This window comes from Rattus rattus, chromosome 6 (assembly GCF_011064425.1).
Source record: "Rattus rattus isolate New Zealand chromosome 6, Rrattus_CSIRO_v1, whole genome shotgun sequence".
Classification (NCBI taxonomy): domain Eukaryota; kingdom Metazoa; phylum Chordata; class Mammalia; order Rodentia; family Muridae; genus Rattus; species Rattus rattus.
In genome coordinates this window covers 74,863,685-74,884,528 of record NC_046159.1, presented here as the reverse complement: position 1 = coordinate 74,884,528, position 20,844 = coordinate 74,863,685, and the positions used below count along the sequence as shown (strand labels likewise).

General features: G+C 41.2%; 1 protein-coding gene across 2 annotated transcripts in view; it reads right to left on the bottom strand.

Annotated features, from left to right (window-relative positions):
- The window catches only part of Immt (inner membrane mitochondrial protein), a 35,752-nt gene extending 16,467 nt beyond the window's left edge, over positions 1-19,285 (bottom strand). The window contains exons 1-7 of one of the 2 annotated variants that reach the window (XM_032906361.1): positions 19,073-19,285; positions 10,477-10,550; positions 8,239-8,428; positions 4,851-4,965; positions 3,882-3,992; positions 3,483-3,578; positions 5-141 (exon numbers count right to left, since the gene is read on the bottom strand). In XM_032906361.1, the coding sequence (XP_032762252.1) occupies positions 5-141; positions 3,483-3,578; positions 3,882-3,992; positions 4,851-4,965; positions 8,239-8,428; positions 10,477-10,550; positions 19,073-19,117 (768 nt within the window). In that variant the 5' untranslated portion in view covers positions 19,118-19,285. The remainder of the gene's footprint in view (positions 1-4; positions 142-3,482; positions 3,579-3,881; positions 3,993-4,850; positions 4,966-8,238; positions 8,429-10,476; positions 10,551-19,072) is intronic. The other variant, XM_032906360.1, reaches the window with a different exon arrangement.
- Between the last annotated feature and the right edge of the window lie 1,559 nt (positions 19,286-20,844).

The following is a 20,844-nucleotide window of genomic DNA, read 5'->3' as shown; positions in this document are numbered from 1 at the left end:
GCACCTCAGAATTGTCCATGGCTGTTTTCAGTGTGCTGGAGTGTGCCTTGACAGCCTGAACTGCAGCATTCTGGGCTGTAATAGTCTGCCGAGTGACGGTTGCAGTCTGGTCCAGAGCATCTTCTAAACTCTTGGCTAGAGCTGAAAAAAGAAAGAACAGTTAAAAATAAATCCTCCTTACAAAAGACTTTAAACTTCTATTCTTCTCCTAGAAGTATTTCAGCACAATTAATTCACTAAAACATCAAACAAAATAAACTATACACAGGACCCAGTCTTAGGGAAGCATAATTCTCCTAAAAGTATGAGAGTGTGGTTATGGGTGGGAACTCAGTTACAGAAATGGCTCAGAGCACTTGCTGCTTCTCTAGAGGCTAAGGATTCTGGTTCCTTGCATCATATGGCAGCTCAGAATTCCATCTAACTCTACTCCCAATTTAACATCCTCTTCTGGCCTCCACAGGTACCAGGCACAACACATGGTGTACATACATACATGCTGGCAAGCACTCACACAGATAAAACAATCAATATATCTTTAAAACAATAAGTACAGATGGTGGTTCTGTCAGAGTTTACTGTAATATTTTCACTTTTACAGATGTCTGAATTTTCCAAATTAAAGGTTGTTTAGGGGAAAAAAAAATCTTAAAGGCTAACAAATCAAATAGGTTTAGAAAATTCTGAAGGCTATATATGTAGCATAATCACTAGCTTTTTCATTTTATAAAAATCACACTCATCAGAAAAAAAACGGTGCCTATTTTCACATTCTCAGCAAGAGGAAAACCCTTAACAACTCAATATGTCCAGGATACAAGGAGATAACAAATCAAAGAAAACATGCCAGCAAAGAAGTACAAGCTGTGCGTGTTGGTGCTTGTCTGTAACCCTAGCACTCAAGAGACAGAGGCAGGAGGATCACACATTATACAGCAAATCCTTATCTCAAGCAAGGCCGATGAAATGGCTCAACAGATAAAGAAAGGCATTTGCTGGCAAAACAAACAGCGTGAGTTCAATCCCTGGAACACACATGGTACAAATAACCAAGTTCCAGGTTGTCTCTGATTTCCACATATACTTGCCATGGTAACTGTGGCCCAACACACACAAACATGTGTGTACAAAATTAATTAATTAATTAATTAATTAATTTAATGCACTTTTTAAAAAGACTATCCAAAACAAAGAAGTAAAATCAATCAAGCAACAACAACACAACAAAAAAAAATCTAAAAGAAGGCTTAGAATGAACAGTTTCCCTATAAAAGCACACAGGAAATAAACACCAAATGTTAAAGGCTGTCTTCTTTAAAAAAAAAAAAAAAAAAAAAAAAAAAAAAAGGGTGGGCATGTGCACACCAATGAGCAAAGAGAGACAATAATGAAAAAAATGCCAAGAAAGTGAGGATCAAACTGCTGTTTAATATAAAGAACAAGGGAGGAAGAAAGCAAGAGAGAGACAGAGAGAGAGAAAGAAAAATGTAGTACCTGGCTTTTGTGCTAGGCTTTTTTAATGGTGGGCATCCAAGACCAGAAAGCAGTGGACCATACTGAAATGAGACTGCAAGCAGGTCACCTACAATGTTACCCTCTTTAGACGTCTATTGACTATGATCTAATCCTTGGTTAAAAAAAGAAAAGTGCATATGCATACATAGTTTTAAGGTTTAAAGGGAAATTAAGAGGCAAAAGCCAAGATGCTAATTTTTTTTCAGTTTACCTAAACAAAATCAAGAAATTTAGACCAACCCCAAAGAGACCAGCTAAAGCAACGGACTCTGCATCTCAATTCATAACTTAAATCAAGGCATTCATATGACCGAAGAATAAAAAGTGAGTAGAGCACATGACTGCACATGTAATTGTATAACTGAGAAGACTGAGACAGAAGGGTTGTGAAGTCAAGGCCATCCTGGGCTACAGTGCTACACAGTAAGGTCAAAGACCGCCTAAGTTACACATGCCAAAACCTCTCAGAGACAGATGGAGTGATGGAGAGAGGGAGGGAGGGAGGGAGAAAGGATAGTAACATTACTGACAAATGAGAAAGTGCAAAAACATTTCACTGAGAATTTTTTTTTTTACTTATTTAACATTTTCAACTATCTGTAACACAAAATTGTAACAAGTAATGTGGGCTGCAGAGATGACTCAGTGGTTAAGAGCACTGACTGCTCTTCCAGAGGTCCTGAGTTCAATTCCCAGCAACCACATGGTGGCTCACAACCATCTGTAATGGGATCTGGTGCCCTCTTCTGGTGTGTGTGAAGACAGCTACACTATATTCATTTACAGAACCTAAATAATCTTTAAAAAACAAACAAACAAAAACAACTAATGCCCTAGACCTCCTTCCCTCTTCTCTCTCATAAAAGCAGCTCCTGAGCGCAGGGTAGAGGCAATAAGGTACCAAGGAAAGAGCCAGATGCAGCAGCAGTAAAAACAAGTGATGTGGCCAGAGAGAAAATTCACAATAGCTGCTAGAGAAAGTAAATTCCTGTTCAGCAAAAAACTTTTCACACCCCATTATTTCCAAAGTCACTAATACATAGCACACAGTACAATAAGTGACAGCCTGCATCTCCTGTACCAGAGGAATATCTATGTAATAGCAGGCTGGGGAAATGGCTCCGTGAGTAAATGCTGCTCAAGCATAGGACCTGAGTTCAGATCCCCACCATCTATGTAAAGGCTGAGCATTGCAGCAAATGCATCTATAACCACAGTGCTAGGGTAGGGGTTCAGGCAGATCCCAGGAGGCCATTGGCTTGTCAGGTCTAGCCCAGGAGTTCTCAACCTACCTAATGCTGCAGCCCCTTAATACAGTTCTCCACATAATAGTGACCCCCAACCATAACTAGTTTTGCTACGGTTATGAGTCAGAATGTATCTGAAATGCAGATGGCGATCCCCAAAAGAATCATGATGCAGGTCTTGAGAACTTCTAGTCTAGCAGAAACAGCAAGCTTAAGGTTCAAATGAGCAATCTTGTCTCAAAAACTTAAGTGAATAGCAATACAAGAAAATAAAGTCAATTTCTGAGTTCTAGACACTCACAGGTGAGTGACCAAAACACACACACACACACACACACACACACACACACACACACACACACACACAGAACTGAAACTTAAGAAAAATACACTTGTTTTGCTGAAGATTAGCTCAGAACACCTTCTTTCCTATACATACGTAATCTGAGCATTAAAGATTGAAATAATCCATTTCTGTTTCCTGGAGTTGTAAGACAGCTTCATCTAGACATAAAATGGGTTTGGGATGCTCACCAATACACCATCAGAACAGCTCGTTACCTGAGTAAGAACAGTTTAGTGGGAAGAGCACAAATGGTGACATGGTGGTAGGAACTAAGCAGTGACATATGGAAACCAAAGAAACCCCAACAGCTACTGGTCGATAAAAGCTGGGCTAAGTGATGAAGAGAGCAACCGAGGATGACTTGATTTACATACACTCCATCTCAACTTGTTCTTGCTTTTCCTGTTGTGCTAGGCGAGCTGCAACTTCTTCAGGTGGTCGCTCCCTTACAGAAGATGAGGATGCTTCCTCTTGCAGCAAAAGTGAACAAGAGGAAAGCAAATTTCAACAGACTTTCAACAGGGGTAAAGAAAGCAGTGACAGCGACAAAACGTGGAGAGGCCTCTACAAACTCATGGAAACTTTTAAAGAAAATAAGGGATTCGCTCTTAATGTATGGGTCAACTTGGACTTAGAAGTTAAAGTCTTCCCCAGGCAAGTTTGAAGGCTGGAAAACAGTCTAGGTTCACATTTCCAGTTATCTACAGGCTGGCTAGGCAATAACAGTTCTGGTGAGCAAGACTTCTACAGCACAATATAAATAATTTAACTACCTGCGGTTACGGATGTAGATATTCCTTCATCAGTGTTGGGACATTCGGTGTTTATAGTGTCCTCATACTCATCCTCAGGGTCCAGATCACCTGCTGCAGAAATAATTAGAGCTGCCCCTGTAGATGCTATAAATACATGTTATGCATGATACTCATAATGCTGTTACCTGTATGAAGGAAACTACTGCTGAGCACGTCACACTGTACTACTTAAACAGAAGACTTCTACCGGCCTATGTCTGAGTAATACACAGAAACAGAAAACTGACAAAGACTGACACAAAGTCTTCTCAGTGCCTACAAACACTTTAATCCCTCTTACCTCAAGAAAGGCTTCTAGTAACAGTGCTAACTCTAAGCACAGAGAAGTGAACATCAGTAACACATCAAAAAGAACAGCGGAAGAAAAAGGAGTCTATGTCAAAGGAGGAGTGACGAGCGATTTGGCAGAAGGTCTCTAACCATTCCAAAGAGTAGCAGAGATAAAGGAAGACATGAAGGATGTGAAAAAAGCTGACAGTTTCAAACACAGAGAAGAGTACGTTCACAGGGAAGATAGTGTGTGAAGAAAAGGATTCACTTAAAAACATCACTTCAGAAATGATGATTTTAAGAAAGATCATAAACAAAAACGTTGATGAAGAGGAAAAACAATTTTAGAGATGAAATGGGTAGGAAAACAAGAAAATGAGAAAATTTTGTTTTAAGAATGAAAGTTCTCATTCAAAAGGTATCTCAACATATACACAGGAGAAAAGGCTGGGTATCGATAAAGAAAAAGAGGATTAAAGTTAACTGCCAATCGAAGTTCAATACTATGTCCTCTCAACCACTGAAACCCGCAGGGGAAAACAGATGAACTAAGGATTGTTAAGGGTCCTTCCCAGTGCAGGAAGACCCTCCTCAAACTTTAAATACACAGACTTTAAGACAATTCCTCCTGTCAGACCTTCCAAAGACTACAAGTACAAGTACCTGCTGAAGCTGGAGTGTCCCCGTTCTCTTCCTGGGTCTGTGCCATGGGCAGTTCGGAGTCTGTCATCACCTCTGATACACTGGAGATTTTTAGTGGACCAGACTGAATCTTGGAAATGGAAATGTTTAAAATTTAGGATATAATGTTATTTTTTAAAAGGGAACATATAGTAACATTCTTTTATAATGGCCAGGTTATCAACATTTGTCAATATACTCATAGAAAGTAACTGTCATTACTACAAAAAACCTTCTAAAAATGTAATTTCAATGGACTAGGCCATGTTTCAGGATATATAACAGCATGTGGTAGGTACATCACCATCCCTTTCCATGTCATTCCTCTTACATAACTAATACTGAGAAGGAAGGATATTTCCACCTAGAGCCACTTCTTTTGTAAATAAAAATATAGTTTTCTGTGTGCATTCAATTAGGAACAAATGACTGATGACAGGCCTAGAGTAAAAGTGAACATCTGTTTTTTGTTTTATTCCCAGGATACAATTACACATGAAGAAGCATGACAGGTCTGTAGGCAGTAACTGCTTTCCTTTCCCAATTAAAGCCAGACTAACTTAAGGTACTACTGTTCATTAAGGTCTCTGAGATTTGCTGGGGGAAATGAGGAAATAATTAAAACTGTTGTTCACCACTCTTGTTGTCCCCTTTTACTAATGGCCAGAGCAGGCAGAGGGCCACACAGTCCTAGATGATTAATTAAAAAGAAATAGTTTAAAACTTTGTCACAGAAACTAGAAAACTACACATTTTCTTTGAATTAGGCTGCTTTCTTTAGAAAGTGACTATTACTATGTCTTTGGGTGTTGTGCCTGCATATATGTCTGTATATCACATGTGTACTTGGTACCCAGGGAAGCCAGAAGAGGGCATCAGATCCCCTGGAATGGGAGTTACAGATTGTTATAAGCCACCATATCAGTGCTGGGAATCAAACCCTAGTGTCCTCTGAAGAGTCTCCAATGCTCTTAAATCACTGAGCCATCTCTCCAGCCCTGGCCTGTTTTAATTTTCAAACAGGGTCAAACTCTGTAGCTCAGGCTGGCCTTAAATTCCAATCCTTCTACAGTAACCGTCTAGAGTTCTTCCTAAGGTGGGAAAAGCAAGGAAGAATGAGACGGCTTAGAGTAGTTAATATCAAACCATAACTGGTAAAGTCCACACACCATAGCAAGAAAGGAACCAGTGCCAGGCACTGTGGCACTGGCCTTTAATCCTAGCACTTGGGAGGCACAGGCAGGTGGAACTGGATCTCTGAGTTGGAAACAGCCAGGTCTACTAAGTGAATGTCAGGACAGCCAGGGCTACACAAAGAAACCTTGTTCCCCTGTCCTCCCTGTATCTATCGGAAATGACAACTCTGAGAATGACTATGAATAAATGCCTAGGCCTTAAGCTAGGGCTTATTCCCCAACTAGCTCTTATCTTAATTAACCTGTTTATTCTGCTCTATGAGTGCCACATTGGTGGTTACCACTCCTCAGTTTCATGTGTGTCTCCTCAGAAGAAATTCAGGGATAATTCTTCTTGTTCCTGGCTCTATTCCAAAGTTCTTCTCTCCCTACAGGAACTCCCACCTCCTATTTCCTGCCTCAGCTAATAGGCCATCAGCTATTTATTGACAGGTGATACTTCTATACAGTACACGAGATTCTCTCTATGTGCCCTGCCCCCCCCCCCAAAAAAAGAAACCAGGGAAAAAGGAACCAACGGCCAGCTTCTAGCCTGACATTTAACTTTTCCATATTCAATCAGCATTCTTTATTTTCAACATTTACTTATCAGAGGGAAAAGCACACACAACAGCACTCACGTGATGGTAAGGCAATTTGCAACAGTCAGCTCTCTGCATCCAATAGGTGATCACCAGTCTTTTTTTTTTTTTTCTCAGAGCTAGGGACCAAACCCAGGGCCTTGTGCTTGCTAGGCAAGCGCTCTACCACTGAAATAAATCCCCATCCCCGATCACCAGTCTTAATGGCAAGACTTTATATACTGAACCATCTTGCCAGTCCACCAGACAATCCTTACAGTCTCATTTTTCTTTTTTCTTTCCTTTTCTTGATTCTCAAGATCGGGTTTCTCTGTGTAGCCCTGGCTGTCCTAGAACTCAACTCTAGACCAGGCTGGCCTCAAATTCAAAGATCTACCTGCCTCTGCCTACTGAGTGCTGGGATTATCATTTTACATTTGTTTTTTGAGAAATTAAAAAAAAAAAAATGTGGGGTTAGAGAGAAGACTCAGTGGTTAAGATCACACTGACTGCTCTTCCAGAGGACCCAGGTTCAATTCCTAGCACCCACAAAGCAACTTGCAGCTGCCTCTAACTCCAGTTCCAGGTGATGTGACACCTTCACAGACATACACAGAGGCAAAACACCAATGCATATAAAGTAAATAAATAAATAAATCATTAAAATCATTTAATTTAAAAAAAATTAAAAATGTTTAAAAGTTCCTGGCAAACAGTGCCATGAAAGCAAATCATAGGGGTTGGGGATTTAGCTCAGTGGTAGAGCGCTTGCTTAGCAAGTGCAAGGCCCTGGGTTTGGTCCCCAGCTCCGAAAAACAAAAAGAAAAAAGAAAAAAAGAAGAAAGCACATCAACGCTTTATTTATTTATTTTAGAAGACTCTACATTAACATAATCTCTATTCTTTCAGGAGAAATCTGGAGGTGAAAACTGAAGGTGGGAAAGGCCAGGTGCATGGGGAAAACAATGGCTTTAGTTTAGAAGACAACTGTATAGGAAATTATACAGGGCAAGGTAGAGTAAGCAGAACGGAGGGCTAACAAACAAAAGCAATAATGAAGAATCTAGCAATTCTAACCCAGTAACCTGGTAACCACCACTATTGGGAGCTGAGGGCTCAGTGGCTGGAACCTAATCACTAGCACCAGTGGGGGTGGGAAGGGAAGCAAATCACAAAGCATGTAGATTGTAGTGAGCTGTGCACAGATAACACTATCCAGATGAAAACAGCTTGCTTCTTAAAAGTATTCCATACTCAGGTATAATGGTACATTCCTGTAATCCCCAAATGTAGGAGAAGAAGCCAGAGAATCGGGAGTTCAATCACAGTCTGAGCTACATAAAACTGCCTCAAAAATAAATAGTTGGGCTGGAGAGATGGCTCAGCGGTTAAGAGCACCCGACTGCTCTCCCAGAGGTCATGAGTTCAATTCCCAGCAACCACATGGTGGCTCACAACCATCTGTAAAGAGATGATGCCCTCTTCTGGTGTGTCTGAAGACAGCTACAGTGTACTTATATATAATAAATAAATAAATCTTTAAAAAAAAAAAATAGTTGAGTGAAAGCATTTTATAACATAAATTGAAATACTGTTTAAAATTCTTACCGGTTTCTTTGGCAATGGAACAGTATAAGGTGCAGAGCCAAGAACCATCCCAAAGAGCTTGTCTGAATAAGGAATAGCTTTTTCTACACTTTCCCGGAAATGGGAATCCCATTTGGCATACAGGATAGTGCCACCAATCCCTCCACCAACAAACAAAAGGCCAGCTCCAGCAATTTTACCAGCAGTCACCCTAGAAGAATGAAATAGGAAAAATATCAAACTTTCTTGAGTCCTCTTTTCAGCTTTCCTACTAAATCTTACAGACCTTCCCACTTCCATTTCTCTACCATGGACTCAGACCCCAGCAGCCAAGAGTGATATACAGCTGCAAACCACTTTTTATTGATCATTTTTAATGTGTCTGCAATATGAAATAACAATATTTACATACAGATAACAAAAATTTTAAAAGATAATAACTATAACAGAAAGAATGAAGCAGTCTCTCATATGACCCTTAAAACTTGATATTTGCAAATTTGAGATTTCCTCTGAAGTCCCACAAATCACTGACTTTCAAAGCTCCTCTAAAAGCATCTCTGTAAGAAAAATAAAGTGAATCCTTTACAACAAAGAAAGCCAATTCTAACATTCTAATGGCTGAGGCAGGAAAACTGCCCAGAGACTGAAGCCAGTATGGGCTAGCTACAAAGCAAGACTTCATTTCACATAAATTAAATTTAAATTTGAAAACTGGGCTGGAGATGTATGTCAGGGCCTGCTGCTCAGCATGTCCCTCCCAACTGACAGTAAGACATCAATAAAACAAACGCACACTTCTTAAACTTACAACATTATAGTAAGGACCTAAATGAACTCCGCTAAAACAGAAGTAAACACTTGAAGAGAGGACTCTGCTCAGTGCCACCCAGTTACCAAAGAACTGAAAGGAGCTTCATTACTAAAGCTTTGTTGGGGTCTGCCCTGGAGTTATCTGTATTTTGATGCTAATTCCACTGCCCCAATGGACAGCTGCCTAGTCAGTATTCAGGACTCAGGTGACTTCACCAGAACCTTCTCTCCAATGAATTTGTAAAATACAGGTGAGAGAAGGTACAGGATAGAAGGAGGCCTGTCACTGGCTGAGAACGAAGGATGGGCAGGAGAAAAGTTTGAAGGAAGAGGAGACTGGAAAAGAGGAGAAAAAACAGGAGGGATGGAGAGAGTAGTCATGGTGGAAAGAAAATGGAAGCTGATGTTAAGATTCTACTCTGTGTATTTACAGGTTGTTATTGATGTTCTTAAGGGATGGATGTGTATGTTTAGGCGGGCAATTATATCTTATCAATTGGGTCAAAGGTTATTGTGTTGTGTGCTCTTTCATGTGTAGATTTAAGTGTAAGGGAGTGTGGGGCGCCTGGTCTGGGCCACCCTGGAGTTGGGATGTGTGATTCTGGCATGGAAACCTGCCTTGGGAATTCGATGGGTAGAGAGACTGCTGCCAGGCTCAGAGAGAGGCCGTTGGTAGTGTGCTATGGGATGGAGCAGAGCGAGTGAGAGGCTTTGCTGACTGAAACTTAGATATCTAGCAGATATCTTGGGGGACTGCAGTGTAGACCTAGTAGGGATAAAAGACAGCATTTTCATTTTTTATATTTTTACAATAACAAAACTTCACCCAAAATAATGTAACAGAAGGAACTTCTCAGATCTTAGAGCACAGCTTCAGTGTAATATAGTAGTTCTCTCTTACTGGGAAGGGGGATTTGTTCCAAGAACTCCAGAAGCCATGAATAGAATCAAATGTTGTATTTTTCTCTATAATATGTATCTATGATAAAGATTAATTTATAAACTAAACACAGTAAGAAAGCAATAACAATAATGAAATTGAACAATTTTAACAATATTTTACAATAAAGGTTATGTGAATGTGGTTTTGCTCAAAAATATATTACTGATGATGTCCAGCACTTGGGAGGGAGAGGCAGGCAGATCTCTTGTGAGTTTGAGGCCACACTGACCTATACAGTGAGCTCCAGGAAGCTGGGGCTTTATCTAGAGACCCTGTCTCATAAAAATTAAAACATAAATGAAAACTCTTACTCTACTACATTCAGCCTTCCTCTGATGACCATGGATGTTATCATAATACCGTTTCCTTAATAAAAGTTAGTTTATGCAGCCATATCCACATTCAAGGTAAACACAAACACATACACGCACTCACACACAGGCACACACCTCTACTATCAATACACAGTAAAGAGCTTGGTTCCAAGGAGACGAGTCACATACCCAGAACTGCTTGAAGTGGAGTATCTACGGCATGGTCGCAGTGGGCGGAGGACAAACTTCCCACACAGACAACTCTAAAGGAGAAGAAGACATTACATCAATACATTAAAGGAATTTGGAAGTATGATGGCTCATACCTGTAACCCCGGCAGTCTTCAGGCTAGGAAGATCATAAACTACAGGCCAGTCTAAGATACAAAGCCAGACCACCTCAAAATGCAAAACTTTTAATACATTTCAGGAGATTTTGAATTGAAAAATTCAAATACACTTTTCTTAAAAATGTATTCAAACAAAAATTAGTTTACTTTCAGAAATCTACCTATAAAACACTTTTCTGAATGTTTAAAAGCAGTTCTACACTAGCACTTAGAAGGCTGAAGCAGAAAGACTGCTACAAGCTGCAGGCCAGCCTGGGACAAGCTGTAAGACCTTGTCTCAAAAAAACAAAAACCAAACAAACCCTAAAACCTCAAAAACAGTAATAAAGAAAAAAATATTCTTAAATATTGTGCTGTTGAATTTTTTATTTTCTTCATGTTTAAGTTACATTTATTGTCTATATATGCACACACAGATATATGTGTGCACTCGAGAACACACACACATCCACACAAACTCTACTCTTATGTAGAGGTCAGAGGACAACTTGTGGGAGCCATTTCTCTACTTATCCTATGTGAGACCTGGGGATCAAAGCTCACCAAACTTGCACCACAAGCATCTTATCCAGGACCATATGGCTGGCCCTGGTTGCTTTTGTTGCCATTGTTTTGTGAGTCAGGGTCTCACATAGTCCAGATTAGCACTGAACCCTTGCTCTTTCTGCTTCCAACTCCCAAGGGCTAGGCTCACACAGAAGCAATGTTTAACTTGAAAAAGAGAATCAGAATGATTCATTGGTACTTTTAAGTTTATATATGATTCTCATTTCCACTGGGATTTTCTATAAGCGTTAACTGGAATAGGCCACTGGGAGCGTGACCTTGGGCTATGTCTTGTCAAAGTCCTATCACAGAATCCCCTCTCTGCTTCCTGTGCACCATGGGGTAAGAATCTCCTATTGCATGTTTGGACCCATTCCTAAGATGTTCCATTTCACCGTGGACCTAAGAACCACGGGTTATGTATGGACTGAGCTCTTTGAAACAGGAAACCAAATGAATCCCCCCCCCCAAGTTGTTTTCCTTGGATATCTGGGTCACAGCAACACAAACACCTAACTACCACTACAAGATTTAAAAAAAATAATGAATTTAAACAATAAAAGAAATAAAGAAAATGTAAAAAACAGTTTTTGGATGCTCCAAAAGAAAAGGAGCCAGCCATAACTAGGACTTAGGTGCAAACAGTTGTTGTGGTTTGCCCTGGAGTTATGTATTTTGATGCTAATTCCACAGCCCCAAGGACAGCTGCCTAGTCAGTACTCAGGAGTCAGGTGACTTCACTAGAACCTTCTCCCCATTTAATTTGTAAAATACAGGTGAGGGCAGGTACAGGATAGAAGGAGACCTGTCACTGGACGAGATGGAAGGATGGGCAGGAGAAAAGTCTGAAGAAAGGAGGAGACTGGAACGGAAGGGAAAAGGAGACAGGAGGGACAGAGAGAGTAGTCATGGTGGAGAGAAAATGGAAACTGACGTTAAGATTTTACTCTGTGTATTTACAGGCTGTTATTAATGTTCTTAAGGGATGGATGTGTACTGGGCTTTGTATGTTTAGGTGGGCAATTAATTATATCTTATCAATTGGGTTAACAGTTACTGTGTTGTGTATTCTTGTGTGTGAGGGTTTGAATGTAGGAAAGTGTGCGGCGTCTGGAGACACTGGGCCGCCATGGAGTTGGGATGTGTGGTTCTGGCATGGAAACCTGCCTTGGGAACTGGATAGGTAGAGAGATTGCTGCCAGGCTCAGAGAGAGGCCTTTAGCAGTGTGATATGGGATGGAGCAAAGCAGGTGAGAGGCTTTGCTGACTGAGAATTAAGATATCTAGCAGATATCTTGGGGCACTGTGGTGCCAGATCTGGTGGGGGTTAAAAGACAGCATTTTTATTTTTTATAATTTTACAACAACAAACAGTCCACGTTTTTAGAAAAGAAACAACAGAGAATGTAAAAACAAAAATCCAAAGGGAGAACAGAAATTCCCAAGCATCATGAATGAACTATAATCAAGCAATCAACCATCATATCCAGCTAGATTCTACATCTATTCTGGAACTGACTGACTGCTGTGCTCCTCTAGCTGCCTGCTTTTTTGAAAGAAATTATCCAGTGCTTGTCACCCCAGTAGATGCTGATATAGAATAGGAAGCAGATGACTTTAGTACTCTGGTTTCCAGAACAAAACTGGAGGAGGTTAAGAACTTTACGGTCAGATCAAAGATATTTTACCCATTTTAAGATCTAGTTAAAATGATAAGACCCTGGTCCTAGTTGAATAAAATTTTTGTAGTGTCTTAGAGATGGCTGCAATGGAAGAGAGTATCAGTTACTCTAGCCCCCACCCCACAAAAAATAGGGCTGGGTGCATCACACAATATTGACTGCACATGTGTGTGTGTAACGGGGGTGGGGGGAGAGATCAGTTGTTCTAACCTCCACCTTCACCAAAAAAAAAAAAAAAAAAAAAAAAATTAGGGCTGAGTATATTTTGCAGTACTGATTGTAACAAAGCAGATATGCCAAATGCTCTTCCAGAAATATGCTACCTATCAAACATGAGTTGTGTGTCCTTCCCTGATATGGGGATTATCCAGAAGAGACAAATTTATAGAAATAGTAAATAGTGGCTGCCAGGGTTTAGAGAAGAGGGGATGGGGTAGGGAAAGGTGCGAAGGCAGGTTTGGTTAATAATTCATTAACAGAGGGCAGTGAAAGCGATGCTCTGCGCCTTCTCAAACTACAGCATAAAAGGAGTTGACTTTGGCCTGACTCTGCTCTCAGAACCTTCTGCTAAGCTGTAAGGAAATCCCAAAACACAGATATGCCTCAGCAGGAGTTCCAAGGCAGCAGTCTTGCTGAGCCAGCATCAGTAGCCAAGAAAGTAAGGGAACATAGGGACTGACTAGTCCTAGGCACTGTCTTAGGGTCAATACACAACAATTGTCCATATGATCCCAGGAAAGACCTAGAACAAAAGCAACGAACAATGCTGCTATTTCCCAGATGCAGAAGGACTTGTTACATAGCTGTAGTTAAGCAGAACCATATTTTTAAAAAATGTTTTCCAATATTAAAAATTATTAGAATTTATTCAATTTATTTTATATGTATTTTTATCAGTATGTATGTGTGCCATGTGCATGGTTGGTGCCCATACAGAGCAGAAGAAGGCATCAGATCCCTTGGAACTGGAGTTATGGACAGTTGTAAGCCACCTTGTAGGTGTTGGGAATTGAACCCAAGTCCTCGCAAGAGCAACCACTGAGCCATCTCTCCAGCCCAATCAAAATACATCTCATTACACTTATTTATTTGTATGTATATGCATGTGCACAAGCCACAACAAATGTATGGAGCTCAGAGAACAACTAACTAGAGTTGCTTCTCTCCTCCCATGTGGTTCCCTTGACTGAACGTAGATCATCAAGCTTAGCAGCAGGTGCTTTTACCTTCTCCAAAACAATATGGTTTGAAATTCAAGGATCTAGGCACATCTGATAGTTTAAACCAATTGCAATTGCCTTGTTTTTAAAAAACTCATACTGTCCTGTCCTTGACTCCCTAAGTTTGAAGTGTCTGTCTAACTCTGACTCTGACCATTCTCTGCAAATACCTACTAGCAGGTTTTATTTGTGTCTGGTAAAGCTCACTAAGTATTCATCATTTGAACCACTCAATGGTTTACAGTCTATTAACAAGGCTCAATAATTACCATCACCATCATCAAGTTCTAGAGATCACAGAAGGCTTTCATCAATCCAAGAGGAAACCTAGGCTCTATTAAGCTGCCACACACCCCTTTTGCTACTACCTTTCCCCTCTTCTCTAACATCTGGCAGCCTTTTGTTTCATAAATGTCTATTCTGGATAATCCCTAGAAAGGAAATCATAGAATATACTGCTTTCTATTCCAGGATTTCCAAAGAAACTGCACATTTATACTTCTACCCATTTATACCACCCAATTTATGTTTCCACTAACATTTCATTATTATACTCAAAAATCACAAGTGTTAAGTAGGTACCTCATTTAGCTCTGACTTGAGACTCCTAGGATCAATGATACTGAGCAATTTTCCATGCGTTTCATATACTAGCTTTGCATAAATGGCTACTCAAGTCCTATACAGTTTTTGTTTGTTTTCCAAGACAGGGTTTTTTTGTTGTAGCCCTGGATGTTCTGGAACTCACTCTGTAGACCAGGCCTCCAACTCAGAGATCTGACTGCAGTGCCACCAGAGGTCTAGGAAGGTGTGTACAGGGGCTAGAGAGATGGCTCAGTGGTTAAGAGCACTGACTGCTCTTCCTGAGGTCCTGAGTTCAATTCCCAGAAATCACATGGTGGCTCACAACCATCTGTAATGGGATCTGATACCCTCTTCTGGTGTGTCTGAAGATAACTACAGTGTACTATATACATAAAATAAATCTTTAAAAATGAAAAATGTGTACCACTATTGCCTGGCTCCTACAAAGTTTTTGAGTTACCTTCTTGTTTCATTATAGGAGCTCTTTGCATATTCTGCATACCAGAATCTTTTTTTTAAAGATTTATTTATTTTATGTATATGAGTACACTGTTGTTGTCTTCAGACACACCAGAAGAGGGCATCGGATCCCATTACAGATGGTTGTAAGCTACCATGTGGTTGCTGGGAATTGAACTCAGGACCTCAGGAAGGGCAGTCAGTGCTCTTAACCACTGAGCCATCTCTCCAGCCCCCAGAATCTTATCATATAGTTAAAATAGTTCATTTTTTCCTTCTTGAGTATCCTTTTATCTTAGTAATATTTCTATTGCTATAATGACATACCATGACCAAGACAAGATTTGGCCTAGATCAAATAAGTATATGTGCAAATGCTCTCTTGCTCCTCTCTTGCTCTTGCCTTCCTATTCCTGCTCCTCCCACCGCCCATGTGCTCATGGCTGGCCTCTCCTCCTCCTCTTCCTCGACTCACCCCCTCTCTGTCTGTCTGTCTGTCTGTCTGTCTGTCTGTCTGTCTCTCTCTCTCTCTCTCTGCCTTTCTCTGCCTCTACTACCCTCTTGACTCCCCTCCCCATGCCCTGAATAAACTCTATTCTATACTCTACTATAGTGTGGCTGGTCCCTCAGGGGGAAGGGATACCTCGGCATGGGCCCAAGGAGGGACCTCCTTCCCCCATATCTCACTACACCACCAAAAAAAAAAAAAAAAAAAAAAAGTGCAAATGACTATTTCCAAGTATGATGGTATGATGCAGGGGAGATTAGTTGAGAAAGTGGCATGAAGTTCAGTAAGATTAACATTTAAATTGGTGAACTTTTTTTTTAAGTAGACTGCCCTCTGTAACATGAGTGAACTTCAGCCAAATAGCTGAAGGCATTCTCTAGCATAGTCTACAACTGTGCCAGCTGTTCTCCTAAGTCACCATATTGCTGGCCTTCACATTGCAGCTACACCTGGCTTCCTCAGTCTCTTGTCAGCCAGCATGCGCATGCGCGCGCGCACACACACACACACACACACACACACACACACACACACACACACACACACACAAAATTAGTTTTGCTTTTCTAGAGAACCCTAGCCTGAAGAGTGGGTTTAAAAGAAAGTCAGGGTACTGGTTGAGAGTAAGAAAAAAAAATCACTGATCACTCAAGCATGTCACATTTACTGAGCATCTATTAGAAGTCAGGGACTGTCACTACTGGAAATATAGCAGCAAACAACATAGGCACAGGCTAGTTGTGGAGTTTAAGGACTTTTGTGGGATTAAAGCATGCAATACATAGCTCTGGCTGACCCAAACTGTAATTATGCAGACCTGGCTGGAGTCCTAAGCCTGTGGAGTGGTGGGACTGCAGGTATGCAACACCACACTTGACTTGGAACTTAAACTTTAAATACAGGAAACATATAAGAAATACATATGTCAGGTAGTGCTAAGATGCACAAATATATAAATGTGAAGTGAGAGTACTGTATATAGAAAAGAGTGGTTCCAAGTCCACTCGGAAAGGAGAATTAAGGAAGACCCTGCATAAAGGGATGAGCAAAGACCTATGAAGAGGTCAGAGAAAACAAAAATAAATAAATAAATAATAAATAAATAAATAAATAAAACAGACCACCAGTGAGGTGTCTTGCTGGAGCTACTATTTTAAAAGATGGTGAGGTAGGCAGAATAAAAAACAAGACATGGAAAGGGTCTGGTGAGTGTATAAAGGAGCCAGGAGTTTATTCTAAACTTGATGGAATATCAATGAAGAGCATGATGTTACATGTTTGCTTTCTTAAAAGTCCTTCACTAGCCTGTAAGGAACTTATTTGAAGAGAAAGAGAAAAACGCAAGAAGATATGAAAGCAGATGAAATATGCCAAAAATAGACTCATTTGGTAAGTTGATAAAAAAACAAGTTTGAATGTAGAAACTATAAATGCAAAACTAGGGGAAGAGAAGGGGAAAGGAGAAAAAGGAGAGAAGGAGGAGGGGGGGAGAACAAACACGAGAACTTATTTCAGGAAAATAGCCACAGAAGATTCACCACCTGGACTGGGTATGAAACTGAGAAGAGATAACCAGCCAGGTGGCAGACACAGAATAGTATAAACAAGACAGATGAGATACTAGTTAGCCAGAGAACAAGTCTCACCTAAGGCCTAGGCAATTGTTCATAAGCCTCTGCAATCATTACTGAGGAATAGGGGCACAAGTGGAAAAGCCCAAACAGAGGACCTGAGGTCAGTTATCAGTGTCAGGGAGTCTACAGCCACTGATTAACCTTAGCACCGAGGGATACAGTACCCTCTTCTGGCCTCCATAGGTGTGTATGTTCTGTCTGTCTGTCTGTCTGTCTCTCTCATACACATAAAATAAGCGGCAATATCAAATGCTAAAGAATGAATGAAGAGGTAATGACAATAAACCTATGACTTTTTTGACAGTGATTTCAGGGAACTTAAAAATGTTGAGAGCCATTCATGTTTTCATCTCTAATTGAGCTCCCCAAAGTTAAATCTAAATTAGGGAAGTTACTAGTTACTGAATTAGGGCTAGTCTAGTACAAAAAAAAAAAAAAAGAAATCAATGATAGAAGAGATGTTGAAGTCAAAGACAGAAGCACATGGAAATATACCAAACATGTTTACAGGTTGTGTCTGGTGTTATGAATGGCCTTTAAGTGCCTTGTGGCAAGAAATTGTTAGCAGGTTCTAAAAGCTGAGAGCAGCCACCTGCAAGACATAGGAGAGAACAACGATTTTAGTACAACATCTGAAGGGGCTGAATTTAGTTAATTATGGGGTTGGAGGAAGTAAAAAATACTGTCTATAAATGAGAATCCAAGTACAGCTAATACTTGAGGCCCTGTAAGACTCTAAGCTGGGACTCCACAACACTAATGCCCAGACTACTACAAAGACTGTAAGATATTCAATGAGGGTGTTATTATGGGCTGCTTTATGTGTGCTGTTTGATAAATACCAATAGAAAACTAATACGGGGCTCACATCCCTGTGCAAGAGGCTGAACGACAAAAAGCAAAGCAAAAATAAAGAACAAAACTGCTTAACTTTTCAGGACAACCCTGTCTAGGGATTTTATCCAATTACTGCTCAAGCTGAAGCATGTTTCTCATAACTTTCCATCAAAATATTAATTTTCTAAAAGTTCTGAGTAATGGAAATGGGGTTTTTATTTTCAACTGTAGAAAGTTATATTGATAATTATAAAAAAAATTATACAGAGGCAAAACAGGGTGCCTAAGATACCTGAATGTCAGACATAGTTCCAGTGCTTAGAGACACTTATCCCCAAACTAATCTTAGAAATGGGCACAAGGTCATGACTTCTGTCCTTCCTCAGCCCCAGAAGTTTAAGCTCGAAAATTGAAAAATCTTTCACCTTTTACTGTAGAGTAAGAATGGCTCAAGGGTGCTTTCGACTGCGGGGGTTAAAAAAAAAAAAAAAAAGGATCCATCCCAGATTAACTGCAACCTTGACCCCTAGGCTAGTCCAGGAACCTTCTTATTAAAGATGCAACAAGCCCTAAGAAGCAATCCCTGCTGGGAATTGTAGTTCTCCCGCTCCGACCTTCACGATTGGAAACCTATCACGTGCCCAACCGGCGGCCCAGACGCCGGCAGCCAGGATTGGCCCGAGACTGAAGTAACGAGGTACTGATTGGGTACCACGTCCCTGAAGCCACGCCTCAGCAGCATACCCGCCTCCCCGCGCTCCACACCCCAGCCCGCTTCTTCAGCAATAACTCTCTAGTAATTCCAGTCCGGCGACCGCCTTAGAGGGCTGCCTCAGTTTCCCGCTCTAGGGCCCTAGGAACGCCTTTGCCTGGGATGTGAGCATCATGGATGCCTCTCACGTTGTCCGTTGGCAGCCCACAGTCAGCGTGACCACGCGCCCCTTAGGAGAGACCCCACGCTCACCTGGGCCGCGACGGTCACGCCGGATAACTGACAGGCCCGCAGCATCTCTGCCGAAGTGACGGCGCTGCTGGTGTACGCGGGAACGACCGCGGCGGCACGAGAGGAGGGCGTGCGTATTCCTGTGCGTGCCCGCGTCTGTACAGCCTCTGCGTCCGGCGCACCGGAAGGGCCACCGGCACCACTGCGCACGCACCGCCTCCTTCCCTGGTTCAGCCGAGGCGACTCCCTAAGGGTGGGACTCACCCCGGCTGCGAAAAGAGGAGCAAGCGGTGATTGGCGACTAGGAGGCGGAAGGGCAGGTTCTCCTTCCGGGTCACGCTCGGGCGCTAGTTCATCAACTGGTGGCTGGGGTTACTAGGTGAATTGACAGGAGAGCAGTGTGTAAAGTTCTACTGTGACTCTTAGAATTAAAGCGTTGGTGAATTAAATTAGAGTTAGACTCTTAGAAATAAAGTGTTGGGGAAGTGGCTCCGGTAGGGACGCCTGCTCCGAGTCCTGAAGACTTTGCGACCCCCCTATGGTGACAATAGAGAGAATGGATTCCCATTAGTTGTACATTAACTCTTTACGGAGGCACACACATGCCCACAGGTTTTTTTTCAAAGGGTTGCTGGAGAATAGGTGAATGATGACTGAAGGCATCCTGGGGCGGAATGTGTTTCCGGTGTCTTTAATTAGTAGAGGACGAATAGGAGCCCAGTTTCTAAGTTCAGGTTTTTACTTAAATCACACCGCTCTTTCTGCCACTTTTATTTTACAAAAATGATTTTGGTCGCAGTTTTGGGGATGGATTGGAAGACTTCCAAGCGTTTTGAGTCTGTAGTCATCATACAATGTGTTAAAAACTGACTATCGTTAATATTCTATGTAAAATCCATTATGTGGTTACCTTACCATAGTAACATAAAATTTAATTTTCAACATTTGTTGGAGGCCGGGCTTAGGGGCGCACGCCTTTAATCCCAACACTAGAGAGGCAGAGACATGCAGATCTCTTTAGTTCAAGACCAGCTTAGTCTACAGAGTTCCAGGACAGCCAGATAAATATACTGAGACCCTATCTCGAAAACCACAAAACAACAACAAATCGTTTTGCAAAATACTTGCAAGTCATAAGTAGGCGATTTATTACCATACGATACAGATCAGCTGCACTTTTATCTTCATTTGAAAAAAATGAAGTCCGGTGTTGTGGTCCACACTATAAATGACAGCACTTGGTAGGCTGATGCAGGATTGGGCTACATAAATCTCAAACAAAAGACAGCAATGATTTGAAATGTATCTAAAATGTGTTTGTGGTCTGTATTGTCTATGTTCTATACATTTTAAGCTTTTTAGGGCACTAAAGTAATATCCTTGTTGATCTTTGTCATGTAATCAACAGCCTCTAGTCCCCCTATTTTCTTAGTAAATCTAGAAGTTTAGCTCCATCCCTGTTCACTGCTGATCTAGTTCATGCCAGTGTGATAACTATGTCCTTAATCCTTGGAGTGATGGTGCAGTCAGTAAAGTTCCTGCTCTCAGACTTGAGGACCTCAGTATGAATGGACCTCAGTATGAATCCACACCACCCGTGGAAAAGCTGTCCTTTACTGGCATCTCCGTAGTGAGTGAATGAGTATGTGAGTGGGGGGTGCGGTGTGTGGTATTCTCGTGCACATATTTTTTAAAACTTTGTTTTCGGCTGGAGAGATGGCTCAGAGGCACTGCTCTTCCAGAGGTCCTGAGTTCAATTTTCAGAAACCACATGATGGCTTAGAACCATGTGG